Raw genomic sequence first — 21,845 nt, 5'->3', positions numbered from 1 at the left:
TTGTTTTTTAAAAATTAAGGTAAAGGACAATTCTCCATTATCAATAAAACTTGCTGGAAATCAATCCCACAGCATCATGCTGCCACCATCGTGCTTATTTTACTTATTTATTTCAAAGTATAAATTCACACACAAGGAACAAGGAATGCAAAAGACACATATTGTACTAAAATAATCTTCACATGCTCGAAAAGAAAATGGTTGACAGGCACCCAAGGCCAATTTGAAACCTGGACATACTGCAGCGTTTCCATATCTCTGGCACACTCTGATAAAAAGAAATTGATGGAATATCAAAGTACAACCAATGCAAAAAAAAAAAAAAAAGTTTAATTTAAGTGGTCAACTTAAGCTTTACTGCAGTTCTATAAGCTCTGGACCTTTCCATCGCTACAAACTTCACAGAATAGTCGTTACTGTTTCTTTAAATGGTTGCTTTATTAACAGAAGCCGTCCAGAACGTGTTTTTCTGCGTAGTTTAAACGTACGCTGCTTTAGCGTATAAGATTTCTTGCGTAGTCGCTGGCCGCCAGTAGATGCGTAGTTACCTTTCGAGAATCCCTTCTGTGCGCTTCTCTTTCCAAACAACGTGGGCTGTGGATGTGGCAGCAGACAGTCAGACTGACTGACTGACTGACTACGTGTCTCCTCTTTGCAGACCACTGTTGTGTTGGCTGGCTTTCTAACTCTTCGCACTGTCAGGTAACAGCTTATTTTTCTAAATAAAACAACTTTCTGCTACTGCTAAGTGTCTCGAAACTGCAGCTAACTGTAGCTAAAGCTAGCTAACGTTAGCTCGCTGCAGGTTCGTGTTGACATCAGTTGTATTTGCTAAGCAGGTGTTGTATTCTTATTTATTAAGTTTTGAAGCATAATTAATTAATATATTATATGATTTACTTTTATAAAAAAAAACTTTTTTGTGGATTTCAGTGATCTGGTAACATCTTATTTGGGTCAGTGTGTCAAGTTATGACAGCAAACAGTATTCCGAGCATGAAAGCAAACTTCCCAGAAAGTACAACTGAATAATGCTTATTGGTTTCCTCCGCCAAATAGTTTCTATTTTAACGTATTTAAATGTTATGTTTCTGTTGTAGATTGACGCTCATGCAGCCCATCTATGACTAAAATTGCAGCGTATCTCAGTTGAGGTTATTTCGCTGTTACTGTAACCTGACATTGATTTGTATGGTCATCTCTGCAGGTCTTCAGGTGTTTGTGCCATGTTTGCCAGGCTGGCTCTGTGCTCTCGCCTGTCATCCAGGATCCGGCAGACCAATGTCGGTCCAGTCTCCATCAGAGGATTCTCACAGGCTAAATGTAAGCTACCACCCAGGTCCTCGTCTGGAAATGATAGTTCCAGGCTTTATTCCTGATGCTTATTTGAATCTGTTTATCCATTCATTTAATTTATCCATGCATCAGTCTGTACAGCTGCCCTAAACTCACTAAAAAAATTATTACATCTAAGTTTTCAGCAATGACGATTTGCATATAACAGCATCAACTGAATAGAGATATATTTCTGACTTGTGATTCTCAAAATTTCATGTATTGAGTTAAAAATGCCCCTCACATTTTTAAAACGTGTCTCTTCTGTCTTGCAGTTTTTCTCCCACGTTCCCATGGAAAATCGTTTGCCCACCGCAGTGAGCTGAAGCAGGCCAAGCGCATCGTGGTGAAACTGGGCAGCGCCGTGGTTACACGAGGCGACGAGTGTGGCCTAGCGCTGGGACGGCTGGCCTCCATAGTGGAGCAGGTGATGCTACAGACATAGTCATGACAGACGTTTTATTGGAGAGTCGCTTTTCAAATAGAAACCTGAATGTAGTGTTTTGTGTGTACCACAAGGTGGCCATGTTGCAGAATCAAGGCCGGGAAATGATGATTGTTACAAGCGGCGCTGTGGCTTTTGGGAAGCAGCGGCTCAGACATGAGATTCTGTTGTCTCAGAGTGTCAGACAAGCCTTGCACTCTGGACAGAACCAACTCAAAGACATTGTAACTAATCCTTTCGCACCACAAATTAAATTTCACTTATAAATTACTCTTATCCGCTGTTTAGATATTTGATTTACTCTTCTAATCTGATTTCTCTAACTCAGTCCGTTCCAGTTTTAGAGGCCAGAGCATGTGCAGCTGCAGGACAAAGTGGTCTGATGGCTCTGTATGAAGCTATGTTCACCCAGTACAGCATCTGCACCGCACAAGTTTGTATTTGGCATTTCTTTACAGATTACAACCAACAGCAGATAGGTTGAAAAGCTTCTTACATGTGATTATTTCTGTTCTTTCTTTAGATTTTGGTAACCAATTTGGATTTCCACGACGAGCAGAAACGTCGCAACCTGAACAGCACGCTACACGAGCTGCTGCGGATGAACATCGTGCCTATCATCAACACCAATGACGCCGTTGTGCCACCCCCTGTTCCCAACAGTGACCTACAGGGGGTGAATGTGAGTACTGTTTGTTGGGCATGCTAGAATGGGTAAAAGTGGTAGTTGCATGCTCATTTTTGTGCTGTCCCATTTACTGACCACGAGTATTTGTTTAATGTGTGACTAAGAGACATGTTAGGTGAATAAGTTTTTGTTTGTATTTTAGGTCATAAGCATAAAAGACAATGACAGCTTGGCTGCACGGCTGGCTGTCGAGATGAAAGCTGATCTTCTCATTGCTCTGTCTGATGTTCAAGGTACAGTGAAGAAGGAAATGTTTGCTGTTGACAAAAAAATGACATTTAACCGATTAATTTCAGCATTCACTCTTGTCAGTGTGTCACATATTGACTTGAAGATATTTCCCCCCTTTGCTCTTTAAAAGTTCTCCAGATCTTTCAGGCTCCCTTGTCCACATACTTGTTCAGGTGAAACCACAATTTTTCTTTCTGTCAGATTTAGTGCTGAATTCTAACAGGGCCAACCTAAAACTTTATTTTCTGACAGCAATCTGTTGTCATTTTGGATGTATGCTAGGATTCACGGTGGTGCTGAAAAAGAAGTAATTTTAATCTTTGTAGCTCCAACTTGAATCTTTTGGTTTATTAACACTGACTGATGTTTCTAATTGTACATAATTTCGTCCATTTCACTAATCTCCAAGTTTACCCTTGAAGAAAATTACTGTTTAAAAGTAGTTGGGTGTCTTAAGATTTTTCGTAAAGTAGGTAGGTTTTAAATTTAAAATGATCGTAAAAGTCTTAAAACATCCTTAGTTTAACTCAAAGTCAAAGTTTTAATGTGTAAAACTGTGTCCTGCAGGCTTGTATGACAGTCCTCCTGGAACCGATGATGCTAAGCTCATTGACATCTTCTACCCTGGGGACCAGCAGTCAATCACTTATGGCACCAAGTCCAGAGTCGGCATTGGTGGCATGGAGGCCAAGGTGAGCACTACAGACAATCTGTTATCTCTGATTCCAAAAAAGGAAGATCTTGGCTTTAAAAATGACGAAGTTCTGACGAAGTATTTGATGTGGATCAGGTGAAAGCAGCCCTCTGGGCACTGCAAGGAGGGACCTCTGTTGTCATCGCCAATGGCACGGATCCTAAAGTCACAGGCCATGTCATCACAGACATTGTTGAAGGGAAAAAAGTTGGCACCTTTTTCTCCGAAGTAAAACCTGCAGGTATTTATTGAAACCACATGGATAAGGTACTTGATCTTTATTTTTGGATGTGCATTTAATTTTGATCTTTATATGTATCGACCACAATCAGGGCCGACAGTGGAACAGCAGACAGAGATGGCACGGCACGCTGGACGGACACTTGCTTCTTTACTCCCTGAACAGGTATGAGGGTGAAAGATATCACCGAAATGAGGAGTTATTAGGAGACGTGTGTTTTTAATTTTTTTTTATTACAATGCTTGTGTTTGCAGAGAGCAGAAATCATCTGCTGTCTTGCTGAGCTGCTTACAGAAAAGAAGGATGAGATTCTTAGTGCCAACAGGAAAGACATGGAGTTAGCAACAGGTAGAGCTCATTGCTGCTGCTGACACTGAAAGAAAAATTATTCCTTTCAGTCAGAGCTAGACCAAGAATTGTTCTTTGTTGTCTGAATTTCTTTCAAATCTGATCTCCCAATGTCAATTTTCATTTTTCTGAAGAATGTGACATGCATTTTAAAAAACAAACTAATTTTAAAACCTACAAAAAAATGACTACTTCAAAATGTTCTACATTTTTGTGTCAAAACACATGTCACTAACCTTTTTTTCTGGTCATTAAACTCCAAACAAATTGCACTGAAGTACACCCATTAGTTTATGTGCTTTATAAACCTGAAATAATAGGTGAATTGGGACTTTACAGTATTAATTGGTACATCTCAAACAATATTTAAAATAATCAATCACTCTGCACTCAGGTCGTTTGTCGCAGCCTCTGATCAATCGCCTCAGTCTGTCTACTGCTAAGCTGAACAGCCTCGCCATCGGCTTGCGCCAACTTGCCGTATCTTCTGGGAACAGTGTGGGTCGGGTGCTGAGGCGGACCAGGGTGGCTAACAACCTGGAGCTGGAGCAAATCACTGTTCCCATCGGGGTCTTGCTGGTCATCTTTGAGTCACGTCCTGATTGCCTCCCACAGGTAGAACCAACTGTTCTGCTTTTCTGTAAATTTTGGATGATCAGAACCGTTGCAACGTATTATAAAAACTCTACAGGTATCGGCCCTTGCAATTGCCAGTGGAAATGCTTTGCTTCTTAAAGGAGGCAAAGAAGCGTCAAACACCAACAAAATCCTGCATCAACTCACACAGGAAGCACTTTCAATTCATGGAGTAACTGATGCCATTCAGCTGGTAAGGCTTGTTTATTCAGTCACATCCTTAATTTTCAACTTGCATTAAAATGTAAAATGTTATAAAGGTGAGCACGCGTGAGGAGGTGGAGGATTTATGCAAGCTGGACAAAATGATCGACTTGATCATTCCAAGAGGTTCCTCTGAGCTGGTCCGAGACATTCAGAGAGCAGCCAAGGGCATTCCTGTGTTGGGCCACAGTGAGGGTGTCTGCCATGTTTATGTTGACAGTGAAGCCAGCATGGACAAAGCCATTGATGTTGGTATGTATTAGTGGCATACAGCTGAAAAGTCTTCATTCTGGGATTTTGTTTAAATGTCATATATCTGAAACGTTTTCACTTTCTGCCAATTTACAACAAACTACATTGTGTTTCATTGGGATTTTATGTAAAGAACCAACACAGAACAGTTGGGAGGAATGAAGAGGAAATTCAGGCATGTGTTTGGTCTGGGCATGGTTTTGTTTTCAGTGTCTCTGAAACAATAATTTGCAGAATCTTTGGGGTATATCGCTACCAGTTTTGTAATTTTAGAGACTTAAATCTTTGTTGTTCTTCGCAAAACAATTTAAGCTTGTTTTGGTCTTTGACTAGGCCTTTATAACACTGGAATAATTTTGATCCAACCATGGATATTGTAGCTCTGTCTGTATGTTTACATAAAATCCCAATAACACAAGTTTGTGATTGTCATTTAGTAAAAGATGAAAATGCTAGAACTTTTATTAAAATGGTGAACATTTTGTTGCTGAATGAACATGGAGACTCTTTTGTTCCAGTCAGAGACTCCAAATGTGACTATCCTGCTGCCTGTAATGCCATGGAGACCCTTCTTATTCACAGAGAGTTGCTGCGCACTCCTTTATTCGACCAGATCATTGATATGTTGAGGACAGAAGAAGTAAGAAACATGCACTGACACCAAATCTGGTCTCCACTAGGAAGGTAGTTTGGTTCTTTGTTTCACTAATTATTCTTGTTTTTCAGGTAAAGATTCACGCGGGTCCTCGCTTTGCATCATACTTAACCTTTAGCCCGTCTGAGGTGAAGTCTCTCCGAACAGAGTACGGGGACTTGGAGTGTTGCATCGAGGTGGTAGACAGCATGCAGGACGCTGTGGACCACATTCACAAATACGGCAGCTCCCACACTGATGTCATTGTCACAGAGAACGAGGAAACAGCCGAGCAGTTCCTGCAGCAGGTCGACAGTGCCTGCGTGTTCTGGAACTCCAGCTCTCGCTTTGCCGACGGATACCGCTTTGGCCTGGGTGAGCAAAACATCAAGCATGCCTTTTATATACCTCTTTATTAATAAACAATGCTTTCAAGTGCAAAATAATTGATTTTTTCCATCTTTTTCAAATTTTCTTTACATTTTTTTTAATCCCTGCAGGAGCTGAGGTTGGCATTAGCACAGCAAGGATACATGCCAGGGGACCAGTGGGTTTGGAGGGACTCCTCACAACCAAATGGGTCCTTCGAGGAGAGGGGCACACTGTGGCAGACTTTTCTGAGCAAGGCAGTATGAAATATCTCCACGAGAGCATCCCGGTCCCTCATGGACATATTAATTAGGAGACCTCCCAGCTAGAGCCAAACCGACAGTTGTCTGGAAAGAGTGTATTAGAGTCTTGTGTGAAATGTTATCATTTCAACTTTAGCTGCTTACCTGTCTGAGTTTATTAAATCAGTGCAGGAGATTTGCAGTTGATATTTGTAGATTTCCAATTTCCTAATTGTGTGAACCAGTCCTGAATCCTGTGAATCTGAATCATCAACAAAACATACATTTTGCTAGAACGGCAACAAAAAAAGATATGCATAATGCAGACATGAAGTGAAGCTCATTTCCCCTTGTACTTAGTCATTTTTGTAACAAGAATTTAAAAAAATGATCATTGGCTCAGCTGTGATTTTCTAATTTATTTTTTTACATTTAAAGTCTCCCTTTGCTTTGTAAACCACTGCAAGTATTGTTTGTGCAAGATCAGATTTTTTTTGCTGTCCTCTTTGCAGAGATAATTTAATAAATATGGTGTACAGTTCTTAAATCATGAGTGTGTACTTTGTTCTTATCAGACTATATAAATGCAAATGCATTATTCATTTTATGCAATAAACTGGAACAATGGTTCAGTTAAGTGAACATTTCTGGTGTGTATACCAGAAACAAGCATAATTGTTAATCTATTGTAACAATATCTCCCATGTACATGTTAGGGTTGTACTCAATACCGTAAAATTGTGTGCAAAAGATTAATACAATCTGAATTTTGTGAATATACTAGAGGCATCTGTTACAGTGGATATTAACGCTCTCAGACCAACTCAGACATGGAGTCTTTGAACGCAGCATCACAGACGCATAGGCTGCGGGGCGGATCCTATGCGTCTGGCTGACCTACCAAACTCAGCTGTCAGCTGTGTCTGCATCGTAAAGATGGCAGGAAACAACTCTTACACTATAGTAGAATATTTTGGAGGGGATGATGGCTACCGCTGCGGTTACTGCAAAAATGATAAGGGAAACTTCTCTCACGGTAGGTTCTGTTGAAGATGTCGAAACAGAGTTGGGCATTTTACTGAGCTAGCTAATGCTAATCAAGCTGAGCCATGTACTTGCTTGAAATAGATACAAAATTAGGAACATGCGATGTGTATTTGAAGTTAATTCTGTGCGACTTATTATAATGTCAGTATATGTTACATTCTAATTGTTTTATTTCTTGACTAGACCCTAAAGTGAACACTTTCTGAGCGTTAGCTTAGCTTTTAGCTGGCAGCTTCCTGTAGCTTTTCTCAGAAGAAACCCCCCAAAAACCCAGCTCTGTCATTCAGTGAAACTAGGCAAAACAGAAGCGCACTATATGGTACTACTGTCATGTTCAGTATATTTTACTACGGGTTACTTCAACAGGTTATCTGTACTTCTGCTAGCTATTGAACAATACCGCCTCAGTTAACTATTCCTTTCTACGCTGTTTCCGTGTTCAGTGGAAAGAGTTTCAGTAAGATCGTGTTTTCTCTTTGGATCGTTCACTGGAATGGCTTGAAGAAGGTATCGAATACCCATTAGCTAGAATGCATCGTCAAGCGTTTGGTTTGATTTAGACTGCTGGATGGGGTCAGACAAGTTCAGCATGACATAAACAAACGTCAAAGAAAATGTGTCTGTCAGAGACGTACATCTACAGTCACCGTATTTGCAACCTGTTATTTTTAAAAATGCATTGTTATTGCCAAGTAAACAGAGACAGGAGGTTATTGATCAGATCCAGTGTTGCTAAACAAGAGTCAGTGGACTGATTATTCAATGGACTTTAATGTGTTTTATTTTATTGCTGTCTATTTTAAGATCTGAAATGTATCCCCTTCAGACTTTGTTGGGTATATTAAGTTTCATTATTAACATTTATTTTAGATAATTTAGGTCAGGTGGGTAATATATAGTTACTAAAGGAAAGTTTATGAAAATACCGCCCTAAACAAACAAAGAAAAAAACATTTTGGAATAGCTTTGCTAGACTTGACTTGTTATAAAGTATCACTACTCTTAGTTGAAAGAGATTTGTAGATATCCTTTGTACTACAAGTAACTTTGCTGAATGAAGAACAGTGATGTTTTAACCAAAAATCAATCAGATACACATATTTTAGAATTCTTGTTTGTAAGCTTTATTGTTCTATTGTCATTTTCTATCTGCTTTGCAATTGGTCATGAAGATGCAGTAAACATTGTATCATCAATGGAGGTATTTTCCTCTGGTCCAACATATATAGATTACTTTAAGTATATATGTTATATTCAAATCAGTTCATCTTCGGTTTAAATGATTGAAATTTGAAAAGCCTACAATTCTTTGAAGGAAATCCATTATTGTCTTTTGGTTTTCTATCAAAAATTTTTGATGTGGAAAATGGTTTCTTCTGCCTAAATGTCATATATTTTCTGATTATTTTAGTTTGTATTTATTTCATCTTAATTTTCTAAATAACATAATTTGCTCTGAGAATTTTTGATTTTCAGTAAAATCATTTTAATCTACTCAATGCTATATTCTGGTCAGTTACTCTAAACTCAAGTAGTCATTTTATGACATTACCTTTTTACTCTTGAGTAATTTCTTGAACAAAATCTTTTTATTTTTACTTACTTTAAAAATATGTTGAAATATTGTAACAATTATATGTCACAATATATTTGTCTCAAGGCACATTTGTCTCCCCCCATATATATAGATAAATATAGTCATTGTGCAGTCATGATTGGTTTTCAGTGTATTGTGCAGTTCTACTTCCTATGCTTTATTTTTATTGATTTTTTTTTTTTACATTTGTTGAACCTTGACCACAATGTGAACTCTTTCTTGCACCTGAAGAAGGAAGCCATACAAATGTTGACACCCATACTTATCAAACATATCTTTCACAAATCTATATTCCCTGGTTATTTACTTTAATGGGGTTTTTTTAGCTGGGAGCTGCAGCAGATTTCAGATTATTACTGGTTGCCTTGTTTTTTAAAAAAGTTTTCTGCTTATTTTCTTCTGTTTGGGTATTTAAATTGTGGTTCTCCATCTGTAATCTCAAGTACATTTACTATGAAAAATGTATATAAACTGTCTTCTATCAAAAGGTGCATGTTTTTCTGAAAATGAATGGGTTATGGGGCATTCATATTTTAACACACAAAAAAAAGGAAAAGAGATGTAATTTTTCCTGCAGAGAGGAATGGTGGCATTAAATTATAATCAGGTTGACTATATTTAGGGTTCAGGGAGCTCCTAATGCAGTCAATGAGCAACTGGGTACAAAGTCTGCAGACGATAGCTGTGATCTAATCCAAGAGTGATAATCTGGGTAGGTTACGTCATGGAGGCATGGCAAAGCCCCAAGAAGTCAGAAGACATAAAAACATTTCTAATTCTTACATGAAGCAGGAATTTTCTGCATAACCCAAGGAAAAGATGTGTATTCAGTTTTCAAACTGATTATAATTTTAACATTTTTTAAGCGCTTTTGTGTAATATTTTCGATGTAAAGTGGTTATTTTCTGAGGAGAACATACAGATTTAATCTGTGCTGGAAAAATATGGCAGTGATTATCAGATAATTGTCTTTCCGTATTCACTGTTTAATTAGTTTCCATCACTGTGGTTGGTTGGATGATGTTATCAAGGCTTCTGTTGGACACAAAACACAGCTCACTCTGCAGTGCAGAACCTAACATCTGCTGTTATTGTGTCTGTTTTGCTTCAGGAAAAACTGAAGAACAGATCAGGTGATTGTTTTGTGCTCCAGGGACAGCAGGTTTTTTGTTCACATCAGTCGCATGTGGGGCGATTAATTTGTACGTCTGACTGACATGAATATCTTAGATTAATGATCCTCGTCATGGCACGTTTTCAGACATTTTTCAAAAGTTTACTTGAGATGTTGCATTTATTGATTTATTTTGGTTGATTTAACTCTGTAAAATCTGGTGGACTATCATTAAATTAAGAAACTTCTTAATTCAATGTCAAAGTGAAGGTATTAATAATACAATTACTTAATTACTTGGATACTACATACAGTTAGGGCCAGAAATATTTGGACAGTAACACAATATTTGTGAGTTGGGCTCTGCATGCCACCGCATTGGATTTGAAATGAAACCTCTACAACAGAATTCAAGTGCAGATTGTAACGTTTAATTTAAAGGGTTGAACAAAAATATGTGATAGAAAATGTAGGAATTGTACACATTTGTTTACAAACACTCCACATTTTAGGAGCTCAAAAGTAATTGGACATCTAAACATAACCCAAACAAAAAAGTTTTTTCTCAATATTTTGTTGCGAATCCTTTGGAGGCAATCACTGCCTTAAGTCTGGAACCCATGGACATCACCAAACGCTGGGTTTCCTCCTTCTTAATGCTTTCCCAGGCCTTTACAGCCGCAGCCTTCAGGTCTTGCTTGTTAGTGGGTCTTTCCGTCTGAAGTCTGGATTTGAGCAAGTGAAATGCATGCTCAATTGGGTTAAGATCTGGTGATTGACTTGGCCATTGCAGAATATTCCACCTTTTTGCTCTCATGAACTCCTGGGTAGCTTTGGCTGTATGCTTGGGGTCATTGTCCATCTGTACTGTGAAGCGCCGTCCGATCAACTTTGCAGCATTTGGCTGAATCTGGGCTGACAGTATATCCCGGTACACTTCAGAATTCATCCGGCTACTCTTGTCTGCTGTTATGTCATCAATAAACACAAGTGACCCTGTGCCATTGAAAGCCATGCATGCCCATGGCATCACGTTGCCTACACCATGTTTTACAGAGGATGTGGTGTGCCTTGGATCATGTGCCGTTCCCTTTCTTCTCCAAACTTTTTTCTTCCCATCATTCTGGTACAGGTTGATCTTTGTCTCATCTGTCCATAGAATACTTTTCCAGAACTGGGCTGGCTTCTTGAGGTGTTTTGGGCAAAATTTAACTCTGGCCTGTCCATTTTTGGAATTGATGAATGGTTTGCATCTACATGTGAACCCTTTGTATTTGCTTTCATGGAGTCTTCTCTTTACTGTTGACTTAGAGACAGATACATCTACTTCCCTGAGAGTGTTCTGGACCTCAGTTGATGTTGTGAACGGGTCCTTCTTCACCAAAGAAAGTATGCGACAATCATCCACCACCGTTGTCTTCCGTGGACGCCCAGGCCTTTTTGAGTTCCCAAGCTCACCAGTCAATTCCTTTTTCCTCAGAATGTACCCGACTGTTGATTTTGCTACTCCAAGCATGTCTGCCATCTCTCTGATGGATTTTTTCCTTTTTTTCAGCCTCAGGATGTTCTGCTTCACCTCAATTGAGAGCTCCTTTGACCGCATGTTGTCTGGTCACAGCAACAGCTTCCAAATGCAAAACCACACACCTGGAAACAACCCCAGACCTTTTAACTACTTACTTGATTACAGGTTAACGAGGGAAAGGCCTTTTGAGTTACTTGCAGCCTTTAGAGTCCATTGTCCAATTACTTTTGGTCCCTTGAAAAAGAGGAGGCTCTGCATTACAGAGCTATGATTCCTAAACCCTTTCTCCGATTTGGATGTGGAAACTCTCATATTGCAGCTGGGAGTGTGCACTTTCTGCCCATATTATATATAAATTGTATTTCTGAACATATTTTTGTCAACAGCTAAAATAACAAAACCTGTGTCACTGTCCAAATATTTCTGGCCCTAACTGTAGATATATGGATAACAGATATTGAATATTATACAATCTTAAGTAATGCAAATCTAAGTCAGAGAAAGGTCTAATATTTAACAGTTTGTTAATGCGTAGTTTTACCTTGTCTCTTTCGTGAACTTAATGTGGCCTAAAATGAAAATGAGTTTGACACCTTGTTTTAAAGCCTAACCCCCTGTGAAAGCAAAACCTCACCCCTGGTAGATTTTGAAAAATTCCTCCAAAGTGAGCAGAGCCAAGAGAGATCCAGCCAAAAGATAAAAAGTGGGGATGGAGGGAGGGTGTGTGATCAGAATGAAGGACACTCTGTTGTTAGTACTTTATCACTGTATATTTTTGACTTTTCAGACACCTCTCGTGATTTTTAAAATCATTATTATTTGCTTTAAAAATCCTAATAGTGGTAAATCTATCAACTTTCTTTCTGTATTGTTGGAAACTTTTATGGTGATATTGTTCCAGTTGTACAGCACCAAGTTTCAGCAGCTGAACTTTTGTATCTGTTGTGCATATGGTTGTTGTGTGTTAATAAAAGGTCAGAATCCAAATCTCAGCGGATCTGCTCTGGCTACAAATAACAGACTTGTATGTTTCCATCGGGGCTTTGCAGCACTGTGGGAAATTAGGACTGGATCGTCAAGGAAAATGTGATTTAAGATGCAGTAAATATTTTTCCCCAGTGCTCCATTCTCAAGGAGTTCTTAAACAAACTAGAGTCTGTTTTATCTTTCTGCTGAAAACTGTAAAACAGTGTTTACATGAATTTGACTGTGCTACACTCAGTTTTATAATTTAAAATTGTCTCTTTTTTTTCTGTAACTTTAGACAGATAAAACTGCACACTATTGTGTATAATAAACAATAATTTTGTTGTCACTTGTTGATACTAAATTGCAGAATCTTTTCTAAAGCTTTTCTTTTCCTTTACATGAAATATATTAAACATCTTGATTATGATTACTTTGAAAAATAAATGCTTTGTTGTTGTTTTTTTGGCAGGAATGTGGTCCCATTCTATGACTGTACAAGACTACCAAGATTTAATCGATCGGGGATGGAGAAGGTACATTCATCATTTGTTTTGTATGGAGAAAGTTTTACTCTCATCCTACAAAAGCTTGGACATGTATTCAGATAAAAACAGTTTTACTTCATTTGTTTGTATCTTTTCTGCAGTTTTTTTTTGTCTCATTTGGTTTTTTCTGGGGTAGCTTTGCTTCCATTTTATTTGTTTACTATTAGAAGTTACTTTTGATTGTTAAGCTGCTGCCTGGTCTTATTTTTTACTTATGGACCTAAAAGCCTTTGTAGATAAAAAAGAATAAATATTAATTGGCCACAGAGAAGTACATTTCTGCCAGAAAAACATAGAAATTTGTAGATTAATTTCACATATTTAAAAGAAGATAAGTAAGTTATTCTTTGATGTCAGCCTTTTGCAAAATCAACCTGATTGTGTCTGCAAGTCTCCTGCACTAATGTATCGCAATTTTCTGTGATGAAACACATAAATTTACAGTATCAAAACTTGAATATTCTCTGACGTTGTAAAGTCAGAAATTTTCAAGAGAAATTTTCAGACGTTTTCTGAGATTAGAAACTCATTTATCAACAAAGGAGCAGAGGGGGTAAATGTTGGAGATGCACATCCGGATATTTCTGGATATACACACAGGAGATATTCTGATATGAAAAAAGCTGAATCTACCTTTTTTGTTTGGGGAAAAAACAAAAACAAAAAACAGATGCTCATCTCCTAAATGTACTACTTTAATCGAAGAAAAATTCTGTTCAATTTGTTGTAAATGTCTGATTTTATGTATCTTGTTTCTTTATTTTCTTGCTTTACATTGACATGTTTTACCTGGGTAATTTGATTTTATTTTCTTTTGGTTGATGGCTTTAAATCCTCTTTAGTCTAAGTAATATCTATTTTTCGATGTACACATGACTATCCACTGTGGTTCATAATCTAGACATAGGCTTGAATTGACTCTTTGCTCTTTTTGTCTGAAATGGATGACCCTGTCAGTAATCTGAATGCTTGTCTTCTCATTTCACCTGCTCTGATTTTATACATTATAATGTAGCAGTGTAAAATCTTTTAATAGAGAAGAATGACTTTCGCAGTAAATGTTACCATTGTTTTGTTTTTCAGAAGTGGAAAATATGTTTACAAGCCCATAATGAAGAAGACATGCTGTCCTCAGTATACAATCAGGTAATTCTTTTAGTTAAGCATTCACATTATGAGAACAGCTGGAATCAAGGAATGAATTTAATCTAAATTTGGGGCTTTTAATAATTTTGTTTGACTTGTTCTTTTTCCAGAGTGGAATCATGACATGATATAAAAAGACAAAACAAGAATCATTTGCAAATATTTAAATTTGAAGTGGATTCACTATGATCCATGAAGGATGAAAATTAGACTTATAGGGTGAAATGTATACATATACTGCCAACTATTTTTCAGTTGTGTCTCTAGTAAACTGCACCTCCACCACAATGTTTTTGCCCCCATCATCCTGAGTGCCTGTGACCTAAAATGCCTCTGGATATTTAGGTGCTTTTTTTTTGGTAGAATTACTGAAATTTTTTTTTCTTTTCTTTTTTTGGCCCAAACTAAGCTTTCGGGCCGAAGTCTGCAAATGTTATGGTGGTTTTGATATGGGTATTCCAGGAGGTTAATGTTTGCACCTCTTTATGGATTCAGAAGCTAGTTTTAAGGTTGTTGTTTTCTTGTGATAAAAAAATTTAGAGACAGCCACAGTTTTTTACTACTCCTTACCCTTTTTGTGATGCCAGTACCGCTGCCGAGCCAAACAGACCCTCAGCATGACGCTACCACTGCCATGTCTGAATGTTGTAACTAATGTCTAAAAGCTTGACTTTCCCAAACATTATTCTTTTCACTGATCTCAGTCTTTGTTTCATTGTTAAGACTCTCAATAAAAGTTTCTCCAGCAGGCTTTTAGCTTGTTGATGTGGCATTTAACAAATTTCACACAAGTTTTAAAGTTTGGAATGGCGGCTTGTTTGTTGGGTTAGTACACTCTGTCCATGGTAAAAGTGGCTTCATTGTGGAAAATGACTCTGTTGTTCCCTATTATTTGGGGTTGACAATTTGGATCAGATGGTTGAAAATTAGAGCTATTTGTGTGTTCCAGCTGGATAATAAGGCCAAACACACATCAGATGTGGTTTTGCAATAAATAAGTCAGGCTAACATTAGGCTCTAGAGTTTCTCAAACCTCAGCCTATACGAAAACTGTATTGAGTACACTAAAAAGCCTTGATAGTGCAAGGAAACCAAGCCAATGAAATGAGCGGTGCCATTGTTCAACTATTCAGCAGACTTTATGATGACTGCATGTCATTTATTTTAGTTTAGCCACAACTTGCTAAGGAACATTGAAATTTGCTGTGTTTATATTTGGGCCTCAATTTGTAGATGAGAGAAAGTCTAGCAGACATTAAACCTGGGCACCAAATTATTTATTTTAAAACCACTAAAAAAATCCACCAGTAAAAGCACAAACTGATATTTAAACATATGATGTTAATCTTGGAGAGAAACTATCCACCCAAACAGAAAATGTCCTAACTTTATTCGATCTTTCCTCCCTCAAGGTGTCATGCACTGAATTTCCAGCCTTCTAAATCTCATAAGAAAATCTTGAAGAAAATGAGCAAATATATTTCTAAAGGAGAACTGCCAACAGCACAGGAGGATGGTAAGAAGGTTGCTCCATCATGCACAGAAAATGTTTTGTAAATGTATGAAAAACATACATTTTTCATCTGTATAAGCAGATTGTTATTGGATGTGTGTTTATAGTACACGCTAGTTGCATAAATGTTTGTTTGTGTCTTGCAGGGGAGCAAATGGATTCTGTCTGTGAAGAAACTGGTCCACGGGAACCTGCTAAAGTCTGCCAGTCAGATTTAAAAGTTGCTGCTAACGCAGATATTAAAGATGAAGTACCAGACTGTTCCGCTGCTGTAGAAGTCCAGAAAAATTTGGTGGATTCTACAGCTGCAAGTTCAGAAAATTCCCAGAATGATTCAGCTTTTGTCTCAGAAGGGGGCTCCGATGCTAAAGCTCCTAAGCCAGGTAAAAAGAATGTATAGCTCTTTTTAAACGCACATAATTTCACAGTATTTAGTTATTTATTTATTTTTACTAATTTCCATTGTTGTAATTTTTTTGTCATTGTAAAAAATTTGACAAATGCTTATGGAACTCCATCAGCTGTCTTTTATTTTCTAAGGCGTTATGTTTGCAAAAGTGGCATCTTTCATGTGTTGATGGATAATTAGTGAACAGTAAAGACCAATCTGCATGTTGAACAAGTCTGAAAAGTGTGGCATACATTGCAGTCAACCTCATGAGCCAAACTTTTTCAATTTTAAGTTCAGAGTCATTGAAGGTCACAAAACAATGATTTTTTTAAATTAATATATCCTCGCAAAATTGCTAAATGTTTTTTTTTTTTATCTGCACAACATTTTCATAAAATGAAGTTTTATTTCCATAGAAAAGTGAACTGCAGATTATTGTAGATTTGAAACATAAAATCTGGTAGTTTTGTCTTGTTTAAAAATAAAAAACAAACAAAACTACAAACAAAGTTGTTATCTTTGGATCTGTTGTGTTTATTCTGAGCACCAAATACAGCATATAGATCAAAAGTATATTATTTAGTGGAGTTTACTAAAGCATGCAAATTGCCCCCAGGCCACACTTTTTGACACATCTCTTATAAAGCATTAAAATGTAAGAAAATCTTCATGTTCTTTAGCTTTTTCTAGCCATTGTGGACTCCTGCTGAGCTGGTGTTCTGCAATATTTAATTTCCACTGCCTTCCAGAAGGTGTCACTGTTCACCAAGTTGCCCCACTCTGCAGCAGTTTGGAGGCAGTAGAGCTCACCCCTTCATTATTAGGAGATTGTGTGACTTGGACTTGTCTTTCATATTCCTCTCCTCACGTGGCCAGCACAGGATATCCTCATTGCCAGCTTTCTGTAATGAATCAATAATTCTCAAGTGGGAAGATAATAAACTCCCTTCAGATACAGGAAGTAGAACTTTAATTTCCAAAAACTTAATGAGAACAGCTCCCATTGCAGGGGCAGGCTGCTTCTGAACAAGTTGAGCTTTTCACAGACATAAACATTCAGTGAGAAACTGCAGCAGTGGCAGTGCTGTTGTTCCACTATGCCTGTGTCAGCACCAGTCTTCTCTGAGCTACAGTGTCAGGAATAACAAGCCTTTTCAGCAAAGCGGAAACAGAAAGATTTACTGCCCACCCCACCACCCTTGCATTTACCTCCAACAGAAAACACCTGGTCATATATTTCCTCAGCTTTTATTACTAGAAGCTTTATACCTTTAGGGAGGATCCAGTTCCAGGTTGAGAAAACACCACTTCCCATACCTTAAATGCAGACAGGGGTCTCAAAGGAACTAGCCAATACAAAAATGTAAGATTGTCCTCTTTTAATTACTGTAGAAGGTTTCTTAGGTAGACAGAAAATGACACACTTGGGTTTTAAGCAGAACCCTCTCATCTGAAGCCCATTGTGAGTTTTAGTAACTTTGACATTGAATGACCTGGATCATCTTTAAAGTTTACATAAAAACCAGCTATATACGAATTACATTTACACTTTACAAGCAGTGTATCTTGTTTAATTTCCTTCAAAATGGAAGATGAATATCCCAGATTTTATGAGGTGTTAACTGCAGGACTGAAAGCATCCGTCTTGAACAGGAAGTAATGTGTCAGAGTTTATCTTTGCTGCAGCTGTATTCTTTATCCTCAGGAGTAAACATGTCTCTGTGTGATATTAAGAAGGAAAGTATCTCTTATTGATGAGAGATACTTTCGGTTCAATCTGCTCAGAAAGAGGCAGTGTAATGTAATGTGCTTCAAGATTCAGAGGACAGCATCTGCTTTAAAGGAGGAACTAAAATGCCTCTTCCTCATGACATCATCAGAGGGGAAAGTTTGTCAGTGGGCTGATGTTGGCAGCTGGCAGTGGTGCAAGCAGGATACGACTATCACTTCCTTATTGCTCCAAACAGGATGTGGGGGTGTAAACTGTTGACATGGGATGCCTGGAGTCCTACAGGGCTTGGAAGGAGCCTAAGAAGTTGTAGTGGTGGGGAAGAAAAGAGGGGGAACACATAGAAAGAAAACAGTTTGTGTGCTTGAAAGACAGAACTGTTTCCATTAACTTTTTTCCTGTAAGGGAGAAACTAATTTTACTTCTGCTTCTTAATAAATACCAGCTAGCTGGTAACCATCTGGACTTTATTTGCCCATTCTTTATTGCTTTATAACAGTTCAGAAGCTACAGCAATGTCCACAACACATAAAACAGCTCAACGTTATCACATTCATTAGTTTTAGGCTGAAACCAGAGATGAACCAATCAATTGATTCCATTCAATTTAGTTTAATTATATAATGCCAATTCACAACATATCACTTGACATGTCATCTCAAGACTTCATAAAAGTCGATCTAATATTAGTTATTAAGTTCAAGTTTAAGTGTAGTTTAGTTTGTTCATCAGGAATGTTTTCTGTATAAGGAAACTCGGGATGTTGCATTGAGTCAGTGACTTACAGCAAACCCTTCTTCAGAATGTTGACCGTCTTGCGATTTTAAACTGTTTTTTAGCACCTTGCTAGTAGTCAGCTTGTTTAGCTATCGTAATTGGAAACAGCAGCTTCACTGAGTATTCTTTACAGGTCGTAACTCTTGTCTTAACACTGAGATTTTCCTAAAGCTTGCCAACATTTCTAAATCCAAGATTTTCAAGATGTTCCATGAACAGAAGTTGAAAGCTCAAAATGCTTAAAAAGAGCAATTGCTGAACTCTCACTTCATTAAATAATGGAAGCTTAAATTAACAGCCCAACTTGCTGTTTCCTATTAAGTAGCCGCCTCACCTCACTGATACAGAAAATAGGCAACTTTGAATCTGCTTCACTTGGTAGCAACTTCAACATGGAACAGCGCTGCTGTTGATGGCAGCTATGACTGGAACATCTAGATTTTTTTCTTTTGTGTTTGTGTTTTCACTCAGTTACCCATCAGAATCGGTCAAGCTGAAAGTCATCCACTGCTTTTATGTCACTTTTTGACATAAAAGCAGTCAAAAAGTGACAGTTTTATGTCAAATTCATACAGTCGATGAATTTGTTTTTCATTTGTTCTTGATGATTCGTTATTTTTGGAAATATTTTAGCATGCTTCCTGTTGTCAGGTTTGGTTTAAGTGGTTTCTAGATTTTAGAGGTCTAGAAGAAATTAGGAAATCTTAATGTCTGGATAGCTTTTTACATTAAGTGAAATCCTCTTTGGAACACTGTTCTTCAGATATCCATAAAATTTTTGCCTGACTGAAATTAATTCAGAAATAGAAGAAATCTGTATGAAGCAACATTTTTTCCTCCTTCAGTACCAACTTCCACTTCGATAACAGTTGTTGGGACCTGTTTCCAACTGGCTGGTCAGGAAAATGATCTGAATCTGTTCATCAGACTAATTCCAGTTCTAGAGTCATACTCAAGTTTTGTTTTGACAGTCATTCTTCCTCTCCTGGCACAGGGTTGGGAGCAGATCCTAGCCGTCCGCCTTGCAGAAAGGCCAAAGATTTAAGAAAAGAACGTCGTCTTCAGAAAGACCAGAAAAGACAACATGGTGCTGGAGTCTCGCCAGCAAAGCCTGCCAATGCTAACCAATCCAAAACACTGGAGGATTTCATCAGCGAGTCTTTAGAGGACAGCTCCTCTGATCGCCTTGAGGTGAGCAGAGTTTTTAAAGCAGCCTGTTTTTGTAACTTGGCTTTATTTTTCGTAAAGAAATTACATTCTTTGGTTAAAGCCTCTTCCTCGACCACAGTGACTTCACCGTGTGTTTATTTGAGCGGAAGCAATAGCGGAGTGGAAAAAGCAGATCTTCCTAGATCAAATTCAACAAAATGACAGGAACGCCACAGAGACCGATGAAACTTTAGATGACATTGAAACCACAGTATTTAGCAGAACCATGAAGCAAAGACATGGAAATAAACTTTCAGGAGGAAGCATGTTGATGTAGAATGATGGCTGGCAATGGCTTCTGACCGAGGTTGGCAGCATAACGTCAGTTTTGGTCTGAAGCAGATTTAGAGCCAGATGCTGCAGCGAAGTAGGCAGTGAGACCATTTCCCAATTAATGCGTCTACATTGGATTCATCTGTTTGCCTGCATTAATAATTTAATTTCACTAAATGAACGTGCAAGGTTGGGCTTCTCAAATCAAGGTTAATTAAAGGCTTTATGGAGGCTTTTACATGATCAATACAGCAATATAAATCAGATGTAGTGAAGCAATATTAGATTTCTTTCTATAAATTACATACGGTTTTAATCAATTTAACTAATTTTTCTGGATCTGTGAGTCATTTTTGTGCTTTTCAACTAACTTTGACCTTGAAGAGTTTTTTGTACTAATGTATAAACTTTCATTTTTCAAGGAGGATGATAAGGAAAGTAAAATAAAAAACGTCTCTAGAAAATGTATCAAAGCTTTTAGCAGTGATGGTTTTACTGTAAAATAATGTGAATTTGAGTCAAGACCTTGACTTGAGGGTTTTAGCCAATAGTAAAAATTAATGTCGAGGACACTGTTTGAATATGAAGTTGATATCATTGCTTTTATTTATACGTTTTGGATTTAAGTTTATAACAAACTGAAATCCATAATCAGCAACAGGAAGGACAAATATAGTTCTATTTCATCCCTACTGACCGCCAGAGGGCGGTGCTGAAAGCACTGAATGTTCCCTTCGCGCATGCGCCGTTCGAGTAATAATGCCAAAAGAGTCACACCTGTGACATATCGGATGATCAATCAGAGGCTATATAGCATGACGTCATCCGATGCTCTGTTACTCTTTTCTTCTCGCGTGCGGTTCGCTTTGCATGGCATCGGCCTTTTGGATCTTTTCGCCGTCGTTGGAAGCCCGATTGCCTGTTGGCCGGAGTAGCGGTGTGTCGCCCTCCTAGGGCTGCGACGGATCTTCGATTCACGGTACTGTTTGTTGGAGCTACGCTAACGGTGTTAGCCTTTCTCAGTTTGCCGTTTGGCTTTAATTGGTGACGGTTGCGTCTCGCCCCTCTCCCAATTTTAGCCGAACCTTTCGGCCGGTTTGTTTTTTGCTTTGATTGGTGACGGGTGCCCTTTTTGCCCCCTCTCCCGAGTTTTTGGATTTTGGTCCGCGGCGGCGTTCACGCCCCCTCGCCCATTCTTGGTCTGTGTTATTATTAAAACATCTCTCTGTGACTGGTGACGGTAGCGTCTCGCTCCCTCTCCCAGTTTCAGCCGATCTTGTGTTTGTAGTTTTGTGTGGGATTCACCTGACTTCGTTTGCTGCTTTGATTGGTGACGGCTGCGTTTTCGCCCCCTCTCCCGATCTTAGCAAGCCTCCTGTTCTGGATTGGGCTGCGTGTTGCCCCTCCGGGTTTGGTTGGTGACGGCTGCGTTTTCGCCCCCTCTCCCGATTTGATTTTTTCCTTGCCCTTTGTTCTGGGCATAGCTGACGGTGTCAGCTCCTTTGTTGCTCTTTTCTTGTGATTGGTGACGGTTGCGTTCTCCGCCCCCTCTCCCAATCGTGGTCGGTTCTGTCTGCCTGTGGTGGGACAGCGGCGCTATGGATAGCTCCCACTGTTGTGCGGATTGCGGGGCTGTGCTTCAGGCGGATGATGGGCACGACCGGTGCCCTGCCTGCCTCGGGCATGATCAC

The 21,845-nt window shown here is 38.5% G+C and overlaps 2 protein-coding genes across 3 annotated transcripts in view; both read left to right on the top strand.

Annotated features, from left to right (window-relative positions):
- Positions 1-567: 567 nt before the first annotated feature.
- Positions 568-6,866, top strand: LOC129360110 (delta-1-pyrroline-5-carboxylate synthase-like). The gene is made up of 17 exons (XM_055030207.1): positions 568-702; positions 1,208-1,323; positions 1,611-1,762; positions 1,855-2,004; positions 2,109-2,213; positions 2,304-2,462; positions 2,611-2,701; positions 3,267-3,391; positions 3,490-3,634; positions 3,726-3,799; positions 3,889-3,982; positions 4,377-4,597; positions 4,674-4,811; positions 4,879-5,074; positions 5,593-5,714; positions 5,801-6,083; positions 6,209-6,866. The coding sequence occupies exons 2-17, from the start codon at positions 1,227-1,229 to the stop codon at positions 6,388-6,390; spliced, it is 2,334 nt and encodes a 777-aa protein (XP_054886182.1). The 5' UTR covers positions 568-702; positions 1,208-1,226; the 3' UTR covers positions 6,391-6,866.
- A 349-nt stretch (positions 6,867-7,215) lies between these two features.
- LOC129359707 (arginyl-tRNA--protein transferase 1) overlaps positions 7,216-21,845 on the top strand; it is a 62,331-nt gene continuing 47,701 nt past the window's right edge. For both annotated transcript variants that reach the window (XM_055029526.1, XM_055029525.1), the window contains exons 1-6: positions 7,216-7,355; positions 13,041-13,104; positions 14,200-14,262; positions 15,675-15,778; positions 15,922-16,158; positions 19,667-19,863. In XM_055029526.1, coding sequence (XP_054885501.1) covers positions 7,256-7,355; positions 13,041-13,104; positions 14,200-14,262; positions 15,675-15,778; positions 15,922-16,158; positions 19,667-19,863 — 765 coding nt within the window. In that variant the 5' untranslated portion in view covers positions 7,216-7,255. The remainder of the gene's footprint in view (positions 7,356-13,040; positions 13,105-14,199; positions 14,263-15,674; positions 15,779-15,921; positions 16,159-19,666; positions 19,864-21,845) is intronic.

The sequence above is a fragment of the Poeciliopsis prolifica genome, unplaced genomic scaffold, assembly GCF_027474105.1.
Source record: "Poeciliopsis prolifica strain line A6 unplaced genomic scaffold, Auburn_PproV2 SCAFFOLD005, whole genome shotgun sequence".
Classification (NCBI taxonomy): domain Eukaryota; kingdom Metazoa; phylum Chordata; class Actinopteri; order Cyprinodontiformes; family Poeciliidae; genus Poeciliopsis; species Poeciliopsis prolifica.
Note: the sequence above shows the minus strand (reverse complement) of the source record. Positions and strands in the feature narration are given on the sequence as shown.

What these genes read in the sequence shown, in the direction of transcription:
- LOC129360110 (XM_055030207.1), top strand. Translation starts at nt 1,227, where the DNA reads ATGTTTGCCAGGCTGGCTCTGTGCTCTCGCCTGTCATCCAGGATCCGG. An exon ending in CTTCTTTACTCCCTGAACAG is followed by an intron (nt 3,800 to 3,888) that starts GTATGAGGGTGA and finishes TTGTGTTTGCAG; the next exon opens with AGAGCAGAAATCATCTGCTG. An exon ending in GTCCTGATTGCCTCCCACAG is followed by an intron (nt 4,598 to 4,673) that starts GTAGAACCAACT and finishes AAAACTCTACAG; the next exon opens with GTATCGGCCCTTGCAATTGC.